This window comes from Lytechinus variegatus, chromosome 8 (assembly GCF_018143015.1).
Source record: "Lytechinus variegatus isolate NC3 chromosome 8, Lvar_3.0, whole genome shotgun sequence".
In the NCBI taxonomy this organism is placed as follows: Eukaryota; Metazoa; Echinodermata; class Echinoidea; order Temnopleuroida; family Toxopneustidae; genus Lytechinus; species Lytechinus variegatus.
In genome coordinates, this window is record NC_054747.1 from 3,035,913 (window position 1) to 3,060,517 (window position 24,605).

The window sequence follows — 24,605 nt, forward strand, 5'->3', positions numbered from 1 at the left end:
GAGGTCATTCAGACCCCTAAAAATGAATGCATCTCTTACAATAAGTTGATGAAGAAGAGTGAAAGGAAGATGGGTGTGAATGCACCACTTAGAAGCATGAGAGGTCATTCGGACGCACAAAACACACGCATCACTTACAACGAGGCGACGGATAGGGAGGAAATGAAGACAGATCATGAGATGGCATCGAGACGAGAAGATATCTTAATTTCCTTTTAAAACCTGGGTCATCAAGACGGCATTCAGGCATTGTAGATCACCCACTTTCATCCATTAAACATAGCCCAGGAGCAGGTAGGGGTGTGTAAGTACCTATCAGAGAGGCGTTTCACACAAAGTTAAGTATAACTCTAAGTCAGGCTTATAAAGCCCAGCACACACTATGCGCTTTGTTGCGATCAGAATTTCAAGGAAATTGTAATAACATTTTATATGAACATTCCAACCAATAAAACATTAGCAATCTGAGATCAGAATAGTGGTAGGACTAATGAAATCAAATTCATTCTAGTTTGAGCCTCCCTTTAGGAACAAAAGCAAATTCAATTCCAAATCGTAATGACGTCATCATCAGCTGTGACTAGAAGCAGATTTTGAATTTACTCCGACCACAGGGCTTGTCGCGAAGTAAAATTATGGTTTTATTATTCCTAACATTATGCCGAACTTCAAATATAATAATTTTCACATTTGATGCAAAATGCAATGTAGAAAAAAATTGCATTGTATGAAGGCCCCATCTTACAAAGAGTTGCGATTGATCCAATCAATCGTAACTCTATAGAAATTCATCAGTGTCATAATTTTGTCTACAGGAATTTTGTACAATGTCCTCTGTAAACAAGAGAAGCACACTAAATTTTCAAGAAAACAATGAATGCATGAATAATACACCATAATTAGAAAATATTTTGAACAAACAAGCAGTGATGCACTATAATACAAACATGGGAATTTAAGTGAGATTTTCAATCTAACTCAGACATTTGTGAAACAACCCCCCCCCCTATAAAATCTAAGTCACAGTGTCTGGAATATTAGACTAGGCTTGTGTTGTACCACAAGGCTATTCTTTGAAAGAGGGATTGATGATTTTCTCTCAATGCATACACTAGTAATTGATACCCGCCAAAATAAAAAAATATTTCTTTTTCAGATGTGTTCCGGTATTTATTCACAACTACTTGATCAGATACACTACAATTCAAATAGGTCTTTATATCGAGACATTTCGATATCGTCATTATCATTGACAGTGCCTTATGAAAGGAAAAGTACATGAATTCAGGATTTTCATTTTTAATAATAGTTCATGTAGTAGCCATTAGCGATAACTCTCCTGCAATTTCCTGCTCCCATTGTAACCGACTTAACCATGATCTGAAAATCATAAAAAGGCTTTCCCTTTAAAATTCTAAATAAAGTCAGTAAAAATAATCTGCCTCCGAGCAAAGCACAGAGAAGACCGGAAAGAGTGTTGCTGTCATCATGATGTTCTGATGCTTGTAACGACCCCAGAGGATGAAATGTTTTCAAGTATCGGCAGAGGAAAATTTGGAATAAACAAACCCATTCGGGAGAGAAAGAAATATGTCGTTGTAACTATCAAGTTAAATCTCATGTGGAAAGGGAGGCAGAGACAGGTGAAGCTGTTAAGGTTTGAAAATAACACCAATAATTTATTTCTAAAAAATAACACAGCAAGTAACAATTACACCAATGGGTGAATTAAACAATGGCGTACAATGCCTAGTGTAGTCATCTGTGTACTGTGGATGTAAATTTTTAACACCAATCAGGGATCAGTGATCACAAATAAAAAGCGGAAGAGTGTTGGACAAAAGCTCAAACAGAAAGAGCTCCCACTATTTTGTACAGAGAAAAGTTAAAATGAGCTGAAATTCAGCTGAAAATCGAAAGAAAAACTAGCTGAAATAAGAATAAGACAGAACTCTCACAACCCTGACCACTTCTGGTTTCCAGGCCCCCATCTTACAAAGAGCTATGATTGATCGGATCATCCCATAAGTATATGGAAATCAGGGGCGGATCCAGCCTTCGCCAATAGGGGGGGGCCCGGAATTTTTTTCAGCCATATTTTCCCCGATCGGCCGCTCGAATATGATTTTTTGTTTCTTTGAAGGGGTAGTCCTAATAGTCACTTTTTAGCTTTATTCTTATGAAACATAAATGTATAATACCATAACCCTTATTTATATAATGCGAGCGCGAAGCGCGAGCTAAATTTTGTGGAAACTTATGTACTTTTTCCTAAAATTTTGAACATTCTGGGAAATGTTTGTTTTCCTGAAAAAAAAATGTGTATGCAAGTTAATAATTACTACGAACGTAAAGAGCAGAAATGAAGTGATGGAAAAGGTACTGTTAAATATACTTGCTTGCAATTAGCCATGAAGACGTTACACATTTAAAAAATCAAATAATGCGAGCGCGAAGCGCGAGCCGAAATTTTTTGACATTTTTACCTAAGGAATGGAAATTCTTAGCACGTTTTGTGACTTAACAGAATAGGTATATAATTAAACATGCGAGCACGAAGCGTGAGCAAAAAATTTCGAGATTTAGACCTACTGAACAAGACACTCTATTCAATTAGTTTTTGTATATCATGAAAAGGATGAGTAAGTGGGGATCTTCCTTACATTAATAATGCGAGCGCAGAGCGCGAGCAGAAAATTTTTGTATACGTTTTGAACTGCTCGAAATTGTACCTGTTATGGACTGCTTGCATTTAGCCATGAAGATGTTACATATTTCAACATTCAAATATTGCGAGCGCGAAGCGCGAGCTGAAAAATTTTGACCTGTTTTACCTGAATAATGGAAATGCTAAGCACTTTTTGTAATCTTGGAAGGACTCTAAGTATATAAACTAAACTTTATTGATGCGAGCGCGAAGCGCGAGCGGAAAAATTCTAGACACTCTATTCATGTTTTATCATGAAAAGGATAAGTTATTTATCCGCGAGCAGACACTTTTTGATATTGTGATCTGAAACTGGATAATGATTTAAATAGAGAACAATCTGGGTATCTGAATTAAAGGGGAATCCAGCCTTGGCCATAAAATGTTGCGTTGGGAAGGAGAAAAATAAATTAAACAGAATGGTGAAAGTTTGAAAGAAATTGGACAAGCAATAAGAAAGTTATAGCTGCTTTCAAATTGAGATCACTAATACTATGTAGATTTCAAATTGGCAACTGGGTAAGTAAATTATGACAAGGGGCAAGGACAACTTTCCCATAGGCCATGTACTTTATTATCAGGGATTTGTGGTTTTCTCCTAAGTACCCATTCCCCTGGGGCAGTAATCTAAATATAACCAATGTAGTATATTGTTTTATGTCCTCATGAAAGAAAAATATAATTTGAAATAAAACTTTTGGGGAAAATGACATTTTAGCCATAATATGTATTGGAGTACATGGAAGAGTAGTCCTTGCCTTACATCACTATGACATCCCATATGCGGCCAATTTGAAATCTCCATGGGTATAGTGATTACCAATATTTACAACTTTTAAAAATTCATATCTTTCTTTTTGTTTGTCCAATATTGTTCAAACTTTCACCTATCAACTTGTCTGATTTTTCTTTTCCTTATAAAAACAAGTTTTTATTTGGGTTGGATTCCCCTTTAAAGTGTGTTTCAGATTTCAACCTAGAATTTGGGTATTCTAAGTACCTTTCTTATCATGAAAATCAATAAAGCGAGCGCAAAGCGCGAGCTAAAAATATATGATATTCCGATCTGACAAAGGGTCAATTTAAGCTCTGTATTGCAAACACTTTGAGGGAAAATTGTGAACTGTGATGGATCACAGTTAAAAAAGAGCTGATGTACTTTATTATTATTACTTTGAGTTTTTACATAGGACCGGGACATAATATAAGGGCATTATGTCATCATATGAAAATGATGACATATTTTTAAATATGTGATATTTTCCTTTACTTTGTAACTTTGTTACAATTTTATCAATCAATATCAATATGATGACTATCTTCCTATATCTCTTCCTAAGCATGAGAGCGCGAAATCTGTTAATATTATGGCTTGAAAACTGGACATTTAAAGCACTTTTGTAATTATGAATACGATGCATAATATCTATCAATTCGAGCAGATATCGCAAGCCGAATTTTTTTGATAAACTGTCATCAAAGTAATTTGATTTAGAATTAATATTGGGATATACATAACTCACTAATCAAAATGCTAGCGTGCAGCGCTAGCTGATATGTTTTTACAATCTGACCTGAATAGGGAACTTTTTGAGAATTTTATGGAATACAGGAAAATAATAGGTACCTGACAAATCAAATTTTGCGAGCGCGCAGCGCAAGCAGAAAATGATAATATTCAGACCATATTACAGACATTTTTACAGAGCACTTTTTTTAAATCAATTTGTAAATCAAACAAAATAATGAAAGTTCAAAATTTTATATCCTAACAAATAGATTTTTCAAAAAATTATTTTCAAAGTCTTCCCCTCATGTTATTTTTATTCAATCACGTCCCTCCTTTTACGTTTGCCTTTCTTCTTTTCTGCACTCTTTTCCCTTCCTTTTCTTTTTTTCCTTTCTTTTTCCCTTTTTTTTCTTTTTTTTTTTGCTCCGCCAATAGGGGGGCCCGGGCCCCTCGGGCCCCCCCCTGGATCCGCCTATGATGGAAATCCATCAATGTCAGAACTTTTTCTCAAGAAAATTTGCACAATGTCTTTTGTAAACAAAGAGAAGCACACTGAATATTCAAGAAAACAATGAATGTATGAATGAATACACAGTATGTAAATCATAACAAGAAAATATATTGAACATGCTTTTTATATGTTGATGCTGCTGGCTTTCCATACTTATTGCTGATTGGTTAATAGTAAATGGTGGTGACATTTTACCTGAGTGCTATAAAGAAAGCATAAAGGCTCGTTAGCAAATAACCATAGGACCGACAGCTTAAGGTCCTCTCTGAGGGACATGGTAATGAGGATTAATGCCTTACCACAGGGCACTGGCACACCAAGTGGGAATCGAACAAGGGTGACCAAAATCAGACACCCGTTCTACCGACGGAGCTGTCCTGCCTCAACAGGATCAATTGCAGCTCTTTGTAAAACAGGGCCCAGATGGACATATCATAGTGACCAGCCAAACTCTGGATGTCATTTAAATCCAAAAGGTTTATTTTTTAAATCTCAAACAATGCCAATCAAATCTTGCAAGATTAAAGTTAAGTCCCAATTCAATATTCGGCTGGTCACTCATCAACCACAGCCAAGCAGGATGATGCAGATAGTATCCCAGGAGGAGGAAGGCTCTTAAGTACGTCTGACAGAGTGTTGTTAAGTGCTTTAAGAGGCTTGATACATGATACTAGTTTAAGAGGATGATAGGACCGGAATAGCTCCAGGCTCAAGGGGTGGGTTAACCCTTAACATGCCACTGTACAAGCAGCTCGTGGTTCTATTCTGCGCATGATGGTCAGAAGGTCACGGTGAAGATGCTGAGGATGGTGATGATAATGATGATGTTGGTGATGATGATTATGATTATTATAGTGATGATGATCATTATGATGGTGATGATGGTAATGACGATGATGATGGTGATGATGATTATGATTATTATAGTGATGATAATCATTATGATGGTGATGATGGTAATGACGATGATGATGATGATGGTGATGATAATGATGATGTTGGTGATGACGATGATGGTAATGATGATGGTGATGATGGTGATGATGATGGTGATGATAATGATGATGATGTTGATGATGATGGTGGTGGTGATGATGATGATGATTATTAGTGATGATGATCATTATGATGGTGATGATGGTAATGATGATGATGGTGATGATAATGATGATGATGTTGGTGACGATGGTAATGATGATGATGGTGATTATTATAGTGATGATGATCATTATGATCGTGACGATGGTGATGATGGTGGTGATGATGATGATGATGAAAATGATGATGATTATGAAAAATTCTGAACATCTGCAGATCAATCCTTTGCAGTTAACTATTTTTTTTTACTATAATATTCTTTCTAAATACTGGAAATGTACTTGAAAATCTTTCTTATAATATTAAGGTAGTGGGATGCAGAATTAGGATAGAAATTAGATGGTTTAAATCTTAATCAGTGTGTAGGAGTATAACAGATTAAAACCAAGATGGCAACTTCAGATATTGACATAAATGGATCAATAACAAGATCTGGTTTAATTTTTGTGGGATTTGAAGTCGATAAAAATAGAAGCAAACTTGAAGGCTTTCTTGGTTTCCATGCGGGGGTTTGATAATTACTCCTGTGCTCTGCCTTTGGACAAAATAAACGATTCTCAGCATTTTGTTTAACTTTTTTTAATGGTCAGACATTTAAGAGTGGATATTTGTTCCTGTGTAAAAATAGTAAATCCAACTGCATTTTTCTAAATTTTAAAAAGAAAATGAGATATCTAATAATCAAGGTCACCGCATACCTTACGACTAGCCAAAGTTGACAACCTTCCCCTTCAGAACCCCTCCCTTTTAAAGTGAAGGGGGAAGGAAAAAAAAAACCTTTCCCAGATGATCCTGTAAAAAAATTCAATGATTCAATATAACTTCAATAGAATGCAATCTTAGCAGATAATTGAAAACAGAGAAATCTTCCCAGGCAGGTTGAATCTTGAAAACAAACGGAAATTGAAGCTTTGCCTTAAAGGGAGAAGTCTGAGAGGCAGGGGGGGGGGGGGGGTTAATTTCTGTAAACATTCCTGAAACTGTTATCAAACAGGAAGAAGGATTTAGGGGCTATATAATCAGACTATCCTAGAATGAAATTTAAACTGTTAATAACACAATTCTGTCATTCCCATAAAACCTATTACTTCAAATATGAAAAAATTTGAGGGCAGCTTAGAAAAGGCTGTATTTTCAAAAATATAGCAATGGTGGCAGTCTCATATTGTCTGAAAACAGAGCTCCTGATACCTGTGAAGAACTCGCTTGAGGCCAAAGGAGGATGCTACACTGTAAAAACTGTGGTGTTAAAACTGACACCAATTGGTGTTAATAGAGGACCACACCCTGAGGTGTTAAAATAACACCCTAGAGATTGAACATAACACCAAAGAGTGTAAATGTAACAACCATAGGTGTTGTAATAACACCTATAGGTGTAAAACTAACACCACCAATTTAACACTGGTGTAAAATAACTGGTGTGGTCCTCTATGTACACCGGTTAACACCACAGTTTTTGCTGTGTACCCATGTTTATATCTCTAAAGTCTAGCTTATTCTGAGATGTCATCAAAATATTTAGATTTTGAGATACAAGGTTGCACAGCCCAGCCACGATAGGCTTTATAAAGGGATCATCCAGTTAGTTTGAATTGGCAAAAGCTGGCAATGGTTCAAATGGTAATATACAAGTATATTTGACATTCACTTTGAGTTTCAGGTACTTGTCCTGTCATTGGTGGAATGGCAAGTGGATTACAAACAAGGATTATAGAACTTCAAGATTTCTTGACATTTCTTTCTGCTTGTCTTCATTTTCAGCCACATCATGATGTCCTCTTAGCAACCCTCATGCTCTTCCTTGAGACCCACCCCCCCCCCTTCCCTCCCCCCTCTCCCCCCTCCCCTCTTTTCCCTCACAATATGTATCTTAAACCATTGTAGACTTAAATAATTCTATGTACTGTTGTGAATAATACACAATGGCCCGTATTCTGAATCCTGGTTTGACTTAGACCATGGTCCAACTCTGTGCTAAAATTACGGGAAGCCAAATGTTTCAAAATCTTGTTTACAGTGAATGACTCTCATGTTTACTGTGCTCTTTACTAATTCTTCAACGGTGAAGACAACTGTCATACTTATCTTGTGAAGCAGTTAATAATGTCTTGGGAGTAAAATGAGCTGATACATTGAACATCTACTGTTGGATATTTATGCAACAACTGGCTTTCTATAGTTAAACCACAACTTAAACCAGAGTTTAAAATAAACCCGACTTCATAATACAGTCCTTTGAGAACGTTATCTGATTTGACACTCTTTGTAAACTATCTGGGTTGCATTTTGTATTCATATCTCAATGCAAGTCGACAACCAAGATCAGTCAATTTCATTCCTATTATTTATTAATCAATTTTTGCACTTATATTTTGTGGGATGGAGATGTGTTAACTAGAGGCCTAATATAAATCTAAACCATTTCTATACTCTATTCTATTCTATTATGTTGCAGGATAAAATCTGGAACATTTTAATGGATTTAGAGCTTAAGGGGGGACTCCTGGCTAAAGTAATCCCAATAAATTGATAAGTTGATGGCATCTAGAATATATGCAGGCACATGAGATCCCTGGCCTGTTTGAAGAACTGGAGAAAACCAGTTTACACCACTTTCAACCAGTGAGAACCGGTATGAACCAGTAAACACAAATCAACTATCTACTAAAGATGTGAATATACCAGAGGATATTATTATGAAGCAGTTATCCAGGCCTGACTTATCAACATTTTCCCCTGATATTCACTAAAAATCTATTAAATATTTTGAAGCTTTTTGACTAGTTTTTGCTTTATAAAGGTAAAAGGTTGTTGTTGCAGCAAACAATTATTTCTGGAGAAAGTCTTTCAAATCAAGATTAATTGTCAAAATATTATCATACATCTAGATCTTGTACATTAATGTAATCTTATCTTTGTACAAATCATGAAATCTTAGCTCAAAATTGATGATTCTGATGATCACTAACACAGGAAAGCATAATGTGGGACAGTGTATAAATATTGCTCTGAAAAATATTTGACATTTGATGGAATTCCATGCTTATTTTGCTAATTTCTCAGCAATTACGCATTTACTTCATGAGCTATTTAGCACATATATTTTTCATCTACATACAAACACTTTTGAGGGTAATTTTATTGGATTCAGTTGGGACTCAGTTTGAGATCGCTACCACTACTGGTATTCATCTTTAAATTTGAGTGAGTCCATGACAGTTAACAGTGGTTCAAATAAAATCCCGTAAAGATTTGATTAATTTCTGGTAGCTGGGTGCCCGCCTAAAAAAAAATTAAGCAAGGGTACCTGGGAAGTGTTTCATCAACATTTTCGTCTGACATGTTGTCAGATCTGACAACTTTCCTTGATTTTCATTGGCCGGGAAGAACTGGTACTGCAGAAACTGTCAGATAAGACAGACCCGTCAGCTAAAACGACCAACAAGTCCTTTCATGAAACGCTTTATTCAGAATTCAGAAAATCAACTGCCATGCACGGAAGAGCTGGTATTACTCTACGTATGGGATGAAGTGCTGTGGCATAATCCCCGACACCTGGGAAGAATTAGCGGAGAACCGTTCGGCCGAAGGCACCATGGTTAGGGCTAGTGTGTCGGGCAACGAGTCAAGAAATGTGGACAGGCAAGTACAAAAACGCCAGCATCCTTAAGACAAAACAAGCACCATTGTTGCACCTGCCCCACTGTCGCCTTTTGCTTGCCCACACTGCAACAGACTTTTTCTGGCAAAGATTGGTCTGTTCAGCCATCTTCGAACCCACAGGAGTTGTTGAAGTTGTGGTCATCTTCGCTAGCGAAGGATGAACATCATCATTATCATGAGACATGTACAACTGATATTTAATTAAGGTACAACTGCATACATGTACTTCCACATAATCGCCACAAACTAAGGCGCGAATAGGACTATATGTAATACATACCTCGTGTGATTTTGAAGTATGTGCTACGAAGCCACCTCCATGTATGTGAATTAGAAGACCCTTTGACATTGGACTGGGCGGCTTCTCTATTTTCTGTTTTGTTTTCTTGGAGTTCTTCCCCATCTGCTGGAATGCCATCTCTTCGGCTTCATTCAACCAACCCTGGAGAGAGACAAATAGAGAGAGAGAGTCAGAGAGGAAGAAGAGGGAGCGAGTGAGAGACAGATGGAGAGGTAAAAGAATTAGAGCACAGAGAGAAAGAAGGAAAGAGATGTAGAAAGACAAGTGGGGAAGTGAATGAGCGATGTAAAAAGAGATAGAGAAAGGGAGAGAAATGCGAGAAAATAAATGAAACAAGGAAAAGAAAGGAGAGAGAGCAGAGACATAGAGAAGAGATATAGAAAGACAGGTGGGGAAGTGAATGAGCGATGTAAAAAGAGATAGAGAAAGGGAGAGAAATGGGAGAAAATAAATGAAACCAGGAAAAGAAAGGAGAGAGAGCAGAGACATAGAGAAGAGATATAGAAAGACAGGTGGGGAAGTGAATGAGCGATGTAAAAAGAGATAGAGAAAGGGAAGGAGAGAAATGGGAGAAAATAAATGAAACCAGGAAAAGAAAGGAGAGAGAGCAGAGACATAGAGAAGAGATATAGAAAGACAGGTGGGGAAGTGAATGAGCGATGTAAAAAGAGATAGAGAAAGGGAGAGAAATGGGAGAAAATAAATGAAACCAGGAAAAGAAAGGAGAGAGAGAGCGGAGACATAGAGAAGAGATATAGAAAGACAGGTGGGGAAGTGAATGAGCGATGTAAAAAGAGATAGAGAAAGGGAAGGAGAGAAATGGGAGAAAATAAATGAAACCAGGAAAAGAAGAGAGAGTGGAGACATAGAGAAGAAATATAGAAAGACAGGTGGGGAAGTGAATGAGCGATGTAAAAAGAGATAGAGAAAGGGAAGGAGAGAAATGGGGGAAAATAAACAAACAAAAAACAGAAAAGGAAAAGACACAAAGAGGATGAAGAGAGAGTAAGAGAAGGGACAGATAGAAAGAGAGGGGGAGTAAATAAAGAAAGGGAATGATGGAAGACAAATGGGAATAATAAAAAGAAGACGGACAAAATAAGGAAATGAGAAAGGGAGCGCAAAAAAGGAATAAAAAGTAAGGCAGGGGAAAAGAGATAGGATGTGAAAGAGAGGATGTGAAAGAGAGAGCAAGAGAAATTTAACATTGCACAAAATTAACATACAATGATAAATCGTAGCTGACTAGCTGGAATATAAACCTTTGATATGTAGAATAGAGCAATGTAATAATTGCCTCAAAAGAACACATTTTACAAAGATATTAAATTATCTAGAGTAATGCCAATAGTGAATACAATATACATGTAGGTGTTTTTTTTCCCTTTTTTTTTTTGGGGGGGTCAATATCTCATTGCCTATTCTATTAAAGGTCATTCAATATCATTACAAAAAAACACAGTTTCCTAGCTTCACTATTAAAACATAAAAGAAGATGAATGTAATGAAAAGAAATTCTTTCACTATATGAATCAAGGACACCCACTCATCTGATGTACGCCTATCCCTACCAATGGTGTAGACATACAAAACAGTCATGGGATTTTATGGCTTGCTTTTGATTGATTTGGCCTCCTTTTCAAAGCTGAGTAGAAAGTACCTCTTAAAACCTCGCCCCCCTGTCTTACAAAGAGTTACGATTGATCCAATCAATCGTAACTCTATGGAAATCCAGTGGTGTCATAATATTTTTCTACAGGAAATTTGCACAACGTACTTGGTAAACAAAGAGAAGCACAGTGAATTTTCAAGAAATCAATGAATGCATGAATATAAATCAGAGTTAGAAAATATGTTGAACAAACATGCATATAATAGATATTGACGTTGCTGGCCGTCCATAGTTATGATTGATCAGATCAATCGCAACTCTTTGCAAGACAGGCCCCAGACCTGCTCAGATGACTTTATATAGAGTTAATAATTGGATAATTTCTTTGCTTCAGGCTCTCTACTCAGTGTGATGTTATTGTTTGGGCATCACCTGTGCCCAAAGGGCGCTCAAGGTCTATCTGACCATCGCATCTCTCCCAATCTATAACATGCACCTTAAAATAATATATTGTGCAAAAAGTAATATGGGTATTCATATTGAGGACTGTAAATTCCACTCATAAAGAACTACAGAGCCTCTGATGGTGATTAATACATTCATGGGGGTTTCATGATTTATATCATAGATTCAATAAAAAAGATATGTAAAGAATATAACAATTTCAATAGTTGGTAGCACATATACTTTTGTTTATTCAATATTTTATTTCTATCCTTATCATCAGCATCATCATCAATATTATAATCCTCCTCCTCCACCTCCTCCTCATCATCATCATCATCCTCACCATCATCATCATCGTCATCATTATTATCATGATCATCCTCCTCCTCATCATCATCATCACCAACATCATTTCATATTATTATGACTTTATTTTGTTAGGAAGGGGAGGAGGAGGAGATTCTTTTTCCATTGATAAGCCATTCTCATTTGTTATATTTAAACATGTAGATCAACTTCATCTTTCACATTTCATGGATTTAAACTATTATCAATACACAAATATAATGTTCCCTTGCAACTCCACTTTACACAAATAAAATAGATAGCCATAATTTAATAAAGAGCTTTCTACTCTGTCATGCTTTCTGAAAAAAATAATGAGCACTTCTACTTCTCAACTTTATCATAACTGTTATTTATCCCCATCATGGTCAATATCGTCCTAGAAATGTGCTCTCTCTGTGTCTCTCTCACGGTGTACATAACTTCAATCCAACAGACAATCCAGTGCTCTGACGCTCATTTAGCACGTACACCGAGACTGTTATTGTTAGCGGTTACCATGGCGACAAGTCAGCAATAAATTACGGAAAGAGCCAGCCAAGCATGCACACGCCGAGTCTCATTTGCCTAATTGAAATAAAGCGTGTGGCATCTTACGCATAGACATCTAGGATTGATGCGCTTCGATTTCCAACTTCGATGCTACTTTTCAGGTGCCTGTATTTCATCAACTTCAGTGGCTTCAAGTAGGTGTATTGTTGAAACTATTTAAAACTGATTCTATATTAAAGTCATTATTGAGGAAATGCAGGCAAATGGTGAAAATAATGGAAGATTTACCATCAAGTGGAAACAGATTGAGGAGAAACGTGTCCATGAGAAGTGCATTTAGTAGACAGAGGACTTATCCTTTGGTGGATACAGGGTTTGTAAATAAAGGGGGCGCACAGAGTGAATGTGAAAAAAAAATAGAGCTGGCAAATGACAATTTTCCAATATCTTAGCTAAAATTAAAGTATAGAGGGGACGCGCATCGTTTGCGCTCCCCCCTGGATCTGATGCTGTCTGGTAATACTCAATACATCAGAAAATGGTGATCAATATTCACCGGCTCTGTTTTGCAATAATGAGAATAGAACACAATTACACTTCAAAAAAATATGAAATTTCTCAATCATTATGATATGAAGAGGAGGCTACAGTGTATAAACTGTTTTTAAAATATCATAATTGTAAATTCTATTATTAGCACAGCTTTTATAGTGACTGTACATGGGTCACTCGTAAGAACAATTGTCTCAAAATTTCTTGCATTTTATTATTTGTCAAAAAATTCAGTTATTTCCAGCCGATGAGGGACAAAAAAAAACTTGCAAATGTTGGGAAGTACTACTAAAGTGAAGATGGGCAAATGCAAGAATGTGTTTGAGAAATACCTCAGCAATACCCGAAAATATTCAAGAAGTCTATTTCGTAGTATTTCCCTATATTTCCAATGATTTCCCATTTCACCCCAAAAAATTACAGGGGCAATATTTACCTCATCTATATCTGCATTGCGTATTCAAGGAGTCTGCATAGCAGACTAGGTATACTGTGGCTGCACATTCACGCACCCTTTCAGGATGGTTTGCTTTGCGAACCAGCAGCAGCGCACTTTGCACGCTGAGATCCGGCTTCACAAGCCATTCAGAGTCTGCATAGCAGACTGGTATTTACCAGAATTTATCTGATTTCATACAGCCTTGGGTATCTCCCCCCTCCCCCCTTCCTCCATTACAAGATGGACACTATGCTTGTCCAAAAAGCACCCCAAAACATGTAAAAAGACAGACAAGATTTTTATCAATGCATTCTCCTCCGTCTCTTGATTAAAGTAGCTCAATTAAACTAGCTTATGCTACCACAGCCAAGGTATCAAACGAAGGTAATTACATTTATATATTATCATCATTGCACCCAAGCAATGACATATTAAGTGACAATTAAACTGTCATTAGTCGCAAACAAAGGGAGTGATTGATGTGAAGTATTGGTTTCAAATAAGGGTGACTTCATCAGAACGATAATTGCTGGTACTCGAGATTCACCCGATGAGAGAATATGAGGCTCATTATCTGCTCTTGCCAGTTATTTTGCAAAAAACTTCTGCCTGATCACATCTTGGAATACCATCTTACTGTAAACGCTGTTATTTCGCGAAAATTTCCACTTTTACAATAACCAGACAAAGTTAAAGGGAAGTTCACCCAAACTAACAGCTAATTGCACAATTTATTAATTTTGCACAGGTGCGATGCACAAAAATATTGGATTAAGGGGTTCTTGCACTGTCACTAGGACATCCTCCAATGATGTAAAACTTTTTAGATTCTTCACAGAAAATGTAAAAACATCTTTTGTGTTTGATTTGTGAAATTTTGAGAATTCTGCGTTTTTTCCTTTTTTTCTTTGTGGAGAGCTGTGGCCCAGTGGATTAATCTCCAGCCTTTCAAACAGGGGGTCGCCTGGAGGGTTGTGGGTTCAAATCTCAGCCATGGCAGAATTTCACTTCAACAAGAATTGATCAACATTTTACTCTTTTCAGCCCGGGAGAGGCAAATGGGTACCTGGGAAGAGTCTGCAAGCTACATGTATTCAATCCTTGAAATGCTTGTGTGCTGTGAAGTGTAGAAGGCTTGCTGGGCTAAAGCCAAGGTAATGATATTCAAGTCCCTTTGGAGGAGACATTAAATGGCATGCAGTGGCGTACCTAGGATTTTCCACAGGGGGGGGGGGCAAATTCGTATGCCAAAAAATTTGACAAGCCCCCCCCCCCAACAAAAAAAGGTCATCAACCACAAATAAAGGGATTTCGTACCAGAAAAAAAATTGACAAGCAAAAAAAAGGCCCCAAATTAAAATAAGCGGGCCAAAGATCATTTGTGACTCGTGGGGGGGGCAGTCTGCCCCCCTCCCCTCCCCCATAGGTACACTAGTGATGGCATGTGATTTTCACTATAAAAGAACTGCATTATTCTTTTAAAAGCACAAACATTGAGTAGTGTGTGTGTACAGCATGATGTAACCCAAAGGAAAAGGCCCTGTATAAAATAACTATTGGAATGGATTGGAATACCATTGTTAATATTTTTACTAAATTATCATTTCCAAATTCTGTACAATTTTTTTCTCACTTGCCATATTGTGGAAAAGTGGGAATGTTTTTGTAGGGTAACATACCTGTCCCTCTCTCTCTACAAAGCATAGTAATCTAATCTGAACCGGTGCTGGTCCCGTATGGGCGCAGGGTGGGGTAATTGTTGCCGTCTCGCCCTCCCCATCGCTGCGTTCCATCTCAAAGTTATGAGGCTGAATCTGGATTAATTTATTGACTGCTACCGACCCCGCCATCAGGTTACACATCTCCTGTAAGGAAGGGAAAAAAGCAAAAGCAAAGAAAAATTAAGAGATTGTCAATGTAAACGTAGCAATGATGAAGATGACAAAAAGGAACAAATAGTGATGTAATATGCTATGAGGAAAATAATTTCATTATAATGCTATGAATGATGATGATGATAATGTTAGTGATGATGGAGATGGTGGTGATGATGATGATGGTGATGATGATGATGGTGATGATGGTGGTGATGATGGTGATGATGATGGTGGTGATGATGATGGTGATGATGATAATGATGATAATGATGAAGATAATAGTGGCAATGGTGATGATGATGATGATGATGAAAATGGTTGGTGGTGGTTATGATTATGGTGAGGGTAAACTTTTTTCTTCAATAGGAATGAGGAAAATGGTTTCATTATAATGCTATGAATGATGATGATGATAATGTTAGTGATGATGAAGGAGATGGTGATGACAATAATGATGATGATGATGGTGATGATGATAATGATGACAATGATGATGATGATGGTGATGATGATGATGACAACGATGATGGTGATGATGATAATGATGATGATGGTGATGATGATAATAATGATGATGATGATGATGGTAGTGATGATGATGGTGATGGTGATGATAATGGTGGTGATGGTGGTAATAATGATGATGATGATGTTGATGATGGTGATAATTATGATTATGATGGTGATGATGAAACTTATGATGCTGCTGCTGATAATGATGAAGATAATAGTGGCGATGGTGAAGATGATGAAAATGGTTGGTAGTGGTTATGATTATGGTGAGGGTAAACTCTTTTCTTAGATAGGAACAAATAGCGATGTAATATGCTACATGTATGAGGAAAATTACTTCATTATAATGATATGAATGATGATGATGTTAGTGATGATGATGGAGATGGAGATGGTGATGATGACAATAATGATGACGATGGTTATGATGATGACAACGATGATGGTGATGATGATGACAACGATGATGGTGATGATGATGACAATGATGATGGTGATGATGACGATGGTGGTAATAATGATGATGGTGGTGACGATGATGCTTATGATGCTGCTGCTGATAATGATGAAGATAATAGTGGCGATGATGAAAATGGTTGGTAGTGGTTATGATTATGGTGAGGGTTAACTCTTTTCTTCAATAGGAACAAATTGCGATGTATGCTACATTTTTGAGGAAAATTACTTCATTATAATGCTATGAATGATGATGATGATAATGTTAGTGATGATGATCATTTTGATGATGATGACGGTGATGATGATATTGTTGATGATGGTGATAATTATGATTATGATGGTGGTGATGATGATGCTTATGATGCTGCTGCTGATAATGATGAAGGTAATAGTGGTGATGGTGAAGATGATGATGAGAGTAAACTCTTTTCTTCACAAAACTTGTTTTCAATAAAAGTCATCCCTTTCCTAACATGAGTTGTAGGAAGAAAAAAAATCAATAAAACATGCAAATGTTCTTTTTCAGAGGACAAACTCCTATTTTCACAAAATTGAGTAAAAAATGCAGTTTCATTTACTAAACAAGTGGAATGCCTCTGGCCGTCTCACCTGCATCACGCGGTTCAATATAGCAGCAGTGCTGACTTTGAATACTACTCTAACTCGCACAAGATGTTCAGTGATACATGGTTACTCTTATGTCCACTTTTTATGAACTAGACCAATAAACTTACAGAGATATGATGGTTATTCAACAAAAAACCCCAACATGGCCAAAGTTCATTGACCTTACATGACCTTTGACCTTGATCATGTGACCTGAAACTCGCACAGGATGTTCAGTGATACTTGATTACTCTTATGTACAAGTTTCATGAATCAGATCCATAAACTTTCAAAGTTTTGATGGTAATTCAACTGATACACCCAATTCGGCCAAAGTTCATTGACCTTTGACCTTGGTCATGTGACCTGAAATGCGCACAGGATGTTCAGTGATATTTGATTACTCATATGTCCAAGTTTAATGAACTAGACTAATAAAGTTTCAAAGTTATGATGGTAATTCAACAGATACCCCCGATTCGGCCAAAGTTCATTGACCCTAAATGACCTTTGACCTTAATCATTAGGCCTGAAACTTGCACAAAATATTCAGTGATGCTTGATTACTATCATGTCCAAGTTTCATGAATCAGATCCATAAACTTTCAAAGTTATGATGGGAATTCAACAGATATCCCCAATTCGGCCAAAGTTCATTGACCCTAAATGACCTTTGACCTTGGTCATGTGACGTGAAACTCATGCAGGATGTTCAGTGATACTTGATTGACCTTATGTCCAAGTTTCATGAACTAGGTCCATATATTTTCTAAGTTATGATGACATTTCAAAAACTTAACCTCAGGTTAAGATTTCAATGTTGATTCCTCCAACATGGTCTAAGTTCATTGACCCTAAATGACCTTTGACCTTGGTCATGTGACATGAAACTTTAAGAGGATGTTCAGTAATACTTGATTAACCTTATGGCCAAGTTTCATGAACTAGGTCCATATACTTTCTAAGTTATGATGTCATTTAAAAAACTTAACCTCAGGTTAAGATTTGATGTTGACGCCGCCGCCGCCGTCGGAAAAGCGGCGCCTATAGTCTCACTCTGCTTCGCAGGTGAGACAAAAACAACAGAAAAAGAATATAAAAAACATCAATGCAATCCATATCACATAATCCTAAGTATATCATAGACTCTTTTCTTCATAATTTATAGCAACTAATCTGTCAATGTCTTTTAAACATGTAAAACAGAGCTGCCGAAAAAATTCAATAATAAATAAATCATAGGCTTTTTAAGAGGATAATCTACTTTCTTCCTAAATCTTGCTTTCAATACAACTTGTTTTAACATGAGTTGCTGAAAAAGATCAGTAATAAATGGTCCTTTTAAGAGGACAAACCGTCGGCCTTATGCCAAAAGGGCCTTAACTGCTTTTGGCCATTCCGAGATAATGGCGTTTAAAGGTTTTGGCCTCTCTAATAATCAAAAGTTTGTGGTCGTTTTTTTTGCTTTTGAAGCCAATTTCGATAAACGTGTTAAGTTATTAAGTTTTACATGAAATGTGTTAAATTTATTATAAAATATTCAGAACCCCTAAAATCGGGTTAAGGCCCTTTTGGCATAAGGCCGACGAAACTCTCTTTTTTTCACAAATCTTGTTTTCAATACAATCCATCAATTTCTAGTGGTTTATAACGACAGTGGGTGTGAAAAACAAATGCACAGCTTTTATGGTAAAGCCGCAGTCTCTTACATTATCACCATAGCAACATCCACTAACCTACCATTCTAATGGGAATTAAGACAATAAATGTACAAATTAAAACCTTTCTTTATACCTACTATAAAGTGAATAGGCTGTTCTGTACATTTGATGTGGTAAATGGAGTCTATTTTTTATGTTTAGTATGCTTTTCGTAGGTTAGAAAAGAAAACAACACATAATTGTGGAAATACACAGAGAGAAAATCTGCTTTGTGGCTATGGCTTCTTTATTTCTGTGAATATTACTGATTCCATTTTACACAGAAACCATGAGCGGTCTCCGGATCTACACTCTTCTGCAACTTACAAGAACTTTGGTGCTACATACACAGGGGCGGATCCAGCCTTCGCCAATAGGGGGGGCCCGGAATTTTTTCAGCCATATTTTCCCCGATCGGCCGCTCGAATATGATTTTTGCCGGGATTTTTTGTTTCTTTGAAGGGGTAGTCCTAATAGTCACTTTTTAGCTTTATTCTTATGAAACATAAATGTATAATACCATAACCCTTATTTATATAATGCGAGCGCGAAGCGCGAGCTAAATTTTTGGAAAGTTATGTACTTTTTCCTAAAATTTTGAACATTCTGGGAAATGTTTGTTTTCCTGAAAAAAAAAATGTGTATGCAAGTTAATAATTACTACGAACGTAAAGAGTGAGCAGAAATGAAGTGATGGAAAAGGTACTGTTAAATACTTGCTTGCAATTAGCCATGAAGACGTTACACATTTAAAAACATCAAATAATGCGAGCGCGAAGCGCGAGCCGAAATTTTTTGACATTTTTACCTAAGGAATGGAAATTCTTAGCACGTTTTGTGACTTAACAGAATAGGTATATAATTAAACATGCGAGCACGAAGCGTGAGCAAAAAATTTCGAGATTTAGACCTATATTCAATTAGTTTTTGTGTATCATGAAAAGGATGAGTAAGTGGGGATCTTCCTTACATTAATAATGCGAGCGCAGAGCGCGAGCAGAAAATTTTTGTATACGTTTTGAACTGCTCGAAATTGTACCTGTTATGGACTGCTTGCATTTAGCCATGAAGATGTTACATATTTCAACATTCAAATATTGCGAGCGCGAAGCGCGAGCTGAAAAATTTTGACCTGTTTTACCTGAATAATGGAAATGCTAAGCACTTTTTGTAATCTTGGAAGGACTCTAAGTATATAAACTAAACTTTATTGATGCGAGCGCGAAGCGCGAGCGGAAAAATTCTGGACACTCTATTCATGTTTTATCATGAAAAGGATAAGTTATATATCCGCGAGCAGACACTTTTTGATTATTGTGATCTGAAACTGGATAATGATTTAAATAGAGAACAATTTGCGTATCTGAATTAACGTGTGTTTCAGATTTCGACCTAATTTGGGTATTCTAAGTACCTTTCTTATCATGAAAATCAATAAAGCGAGCGCAAAGCGCGAGCTAAAGATATATGATATTCCGATCTAACAAAGGGTCAATTTAAGCTCTGTATTGCAAACACTTTGTGGGAAAATTGTGAACTGTGATGGATCACAGTTAAAAAAGAGCTGATGTATTTTATTATTATTACTTTTAGTTTTTACATAGGACCGGGACATACTATAAGGGCATTATGTCATCATATGAAAATGATGACATATATTTATATATGTTATATTTTCCTTTACTTTGTAACTTTGTTACAATTTTGGAATGAATAAATTCGTTATCAATCAATATCAATATGATGACTATCTTCCTATTTCTCTTCCTAAGCATGAGAGCGCGAAATCTGTTAATATTATGGCCTGAAAACTGGACATTTAAAGCACTTTTGTAATTAAGAATAAGATGCATGATATCTATCAATTCGAGCAGAAATCGCAAGCCGAAATTTTTGATAAACTGTCATCAAAGTAATTTGATTTAGAATTAATATTGGGATATACATAACTCACTAATCAAAATGCTAGCGTGCAGCGCTAGCTGATATGTTTTTACAATCTGACCTGAATAGGGAACTTTTTGAGAACTTTATGGAATACAGGAAAATAATAGGTACCTGACAAATCAAATTTTGCGAGCGCGCAGCGCAAGCAGAAAATGATAATATTCAGACCATATTACAGACATTTTTACAGAGCACTTTTTTAAAATCAATTTGTAAATCAAACAAAATAATAGATTTTTCAAAAAATTATTTTCAAAGTCTTCCCCTAGCCCTCATGTTATTTTATTCAATCACGTTCCTCCTTTTACGTTTGCCTTTCTTCTTTTCTCCTCTCTTTTCCCTTCCTTTTCTTTTTTCCTTTCTTTTTCCTTTTTTTTCTTTTTTTGCTCCGCCAATAGGGGGGGCCCGGGCCCCTCGGGCCCCCCCCTGGATCCGCCAATGCATACATGCATGTGCAGTGTAAGCAAACACCAAGCTGATTTCTATTGGTGTTAAATTGACACCCGTTGGTGTCCGTCCAAATTAAATGATTTGTTTTTGCAGGGTAAAGTACTTTTCTGTTAACTACATGTACTTGATGTTGAAAATATATTGCGATCACCTAAATTGTGGTTTGAACATAGCCTTCTTAGTGGACTGTGAAAAGACTGCAATAAACATTAGCTCGATCGCAGCCTTATCAGTGGACTATGATATGATCACATTCAAGAGCTAGCTTAGCGTTAGCTTAAATGTAGCCTTATTTGTGAACTGAGATATAATCGCATTTACATGCACTGTTCAACTAAACATTAGTTTGAACACAGCCTTTATAACGGACAGCATATATGTGCTGCGATGGAGTTTGAACACAGCCTTTATAGTTTGCGGACTGTGATGATCCTTAGAAATTCTCACAATTGCCATCAACACAAATTACATTTCTTTTTCTGAATTGCCTTTCAACTCGGTAATTCTAATCAATTGCATGAATAACTAATGAGGATCAGCTAACACTGTATAGTCTCTGATCAATCCTGAATGATTAATTATTCAAATTTGCAAAAAAGAATTGGGGAATTTTAATCAGTTGTTACTTTATACGCAAAGTGCAGTGCCTTCTTTCATAAATTTGCAGGTGAACAAAAAAATGCACTGCACTTCCATGTACAAGGATTTCTCTATTTGAAATCCCTTCGGAATAATTCACAAGTATGAAATATTCATACTTGGTATTGCATAATAGACCTCCATGTAACTGGCAAAGTCAAACCAGGAGAGAACTAGAGTGTCGCTATAAAGGCAAGCACATAATACGCCAGTCTGTAACGCGGAAAATGGAGTTATCAGTCAAGCAAGAAAAGTGGAAGGTGGCGACTTCACCTTTGACCTTATGGCCTCAAAATCAATAGAATTGCTAGGATCATGATTAGATATGCTATTTTATTCATGAGTCCACTGTTTGAAGAGTGGACTCGATAATTAAAAACAGTGGACTCATGAATAAAGTAGCATGGATAACCATGGCAACAGGCGTCAATTTGGCACACTGTGACAATAGCATGTTTCAGCATTGGACAGTTTTGATACACTTGGTAAATTAAGCATAATTTTTACAGGAAATTTGTATAAACCGTGGACTCAACCAAGGGTTTTAAAACCCACCTTTGTTAATTCTGGTCTTCGAGCTCACCAGTCAAAATTTGCTACATTTCATTACAGTTTGCATCAGACCCTATAGGAATTTGAGGGGCTATTTTTTTTCTAGTGCTCTTTGGAGCATTCCAGGCCCCATGTAATCATTTTCTCCCTGTTCCAAACATTTGTTCAGGTCCCAATATCAGAATAATGTGTTCAAATGAAGTTCATTCAAAAACATCAGTGTTAACTCTACACCACCAGTGTTTAAAGAGCACCACACCAATTATTTTACAACGTTAAAATTTACGGTGTTACATACATGTGCATGTCGTTCAACACCCATTGGTGTCAGAACACTTTGTGTAGTTTTTAACACCATTTGGTGTGATGATGAAGTTCAATGGTGTATTTTTAGCACCTCATGTTGTTCTTAACGCTAGCACCACTCAACACCATAGCTTTTCCCCCTGTGTTTGCATCTCAATTTGAAAACAACACTTTGGTAAACCAAAATCATGGTAGACCACAATGAGACAGTCTAGGATTCTACTCTAAATATTTATAATCAAAGGCGTACTATTAAAATGTCAGTATGTGGGAGTCGGATATCACAACAAAATCTCTACCCAAATCCCCAAGGCATGTAACTTTCTCTTCATCAACTAGAGATTTCAAAATAGCAATGAGATTCAAAAGGAATCAATACAGCTTCATCATGCATGTTATCAATTAAGCCTGATAAACCAAGTTACTGGCAACATTTTTTTCCCAAAACACTAGGGTGTTACACAAGAGCAATTACGTCAGTGTATAATAAAGGAAACATGAAGTTAAGCAGCAGTTAATCTCGCTATCAATAGTACCATGAAGGAAATTTGAATACTACATGCAGCCATGAACAGCGGTACTCATACAAAGTAAGTCAACCCCACCAGAAAAGGAACATGAAAAAATAAGGTGTTCAAGTTCTGCCACGAGTTAGATATTCAATTGTGAAGTCAGGTTGATAGGATATTACATTCTTTAAAGTTTGTTTCTCTTTGCTCGCCGAACATTGTAGCATTGGTGTCTTCATGCACATTCAAATGTCAGCATGAAGGAATCAACATTGTAACTGGGGTTCACTAACTTTCGAGAGCAACTGTAATTGGCAAAAAAAACTGGGGGATTATCCTTTTTTTCACTGACAAATTTTGACAAAGCTAGAATGCCTAGAAGGGCTATTCATGACATAAATGTAGATGAGAATCTAAAGACTCATGAAACAAAGTACATGTAGACAAATTAAAGGTTAAGTCCACCTCAGAAAATGTTGATTTAAATCAATAGAAAAAAATCAGACAAGCACAATGCAGAAAATTTCATCAAAATCGGATGCAAAATAAGAAAGTTATGACATTTCAAAGTTTCGCTTATTTTTAACAAAATAGTTATATGAACGAGCCAGTTACATCCAAATGAGAGAGTCGATGATGTCACTCACTCACTATTTCTTTTGTTTTTTATTGTTTGAATTATACAATATTTCAATTTTTACGAATTTGATGATTAGGACCTCCTTGCCTGAAGCACAAAATGTTAGAATAATGGAACTCCACATGTTCAGGGAGGAATGAAACTTTATTTCACATGACAATGACTAGAAAATCAAAATATTTCCTATTTCATATAATAAAATACAAAAGAAATAGTGAGTGATGTCATCAGTTCCCTCATTTGCATACCCGACCGAGGTGTGCATATAACTGTTTTGTGAAATGAAGCGAAACTTTAAAATGTCATAACTTTCTTATTTTACATCCGATTTTGATGAAATTTTCAGTGTTATGCTTGTTGAATTTTTCTCTTTTTATTCAAATCTAGTTTTTGTTGGGGTGGACTTGTCCTTTAAGTAGATCACACATAGAAATCTGCCCGGTGCAACTACATCTTACATCTATCTTTTCAGTTTGCTTTCTAGTCAGAAATGAATGCGTCTTGTCTAGTACATATGGCTTTGTTTTAATATACTTCCACTGAAAAGACCGAATTTATAAGCGTTTTTGAAAAGCCATTCCAGAATGAATTTTGCTGAGGCAAAATCACGTCATCGCACGTTTTATTGACCCAGATAGAAAGACTGGTAGGAAAAGGAAAAGGTCTTAAAAATAAAGGGATTCAAGTTTGGTGTTGACCTCAAGGTCAATACATCAATTTTTAATAC

General features: G+C 36.5%; 1 protein-coding gene across 3 annotated transcripts in view; it reads right to left on the reverse strand.

The window, feature by feature from the left end:
- Positions 1-24,605, reverse strand: part of LOC121419824 (hormone-sensitive lipase-like) — a 100,947-nt gene that overhangs the window by 12,665 nt on the left and 63,677 nt on the right. For all 3 annotated transcript variants that reach the window (XM_041614287.1, XM_041614290.1, XM_041614289.1), the window contains 2 exons: positions 15,360-15,545; positions 9,773-9,934 (listed from right to left, as the gene is read on the reverse strand). In XM_041614287.1, the coding sequence (XP_041470221.1) occupies positions 9,773-9,934; positions 15,360-15,545 (348 nt within the window). The remainder of the gene's footprint in view (positions 1-9,772; positions 9,935-15,359; positions 15,546-24,605) is intronic.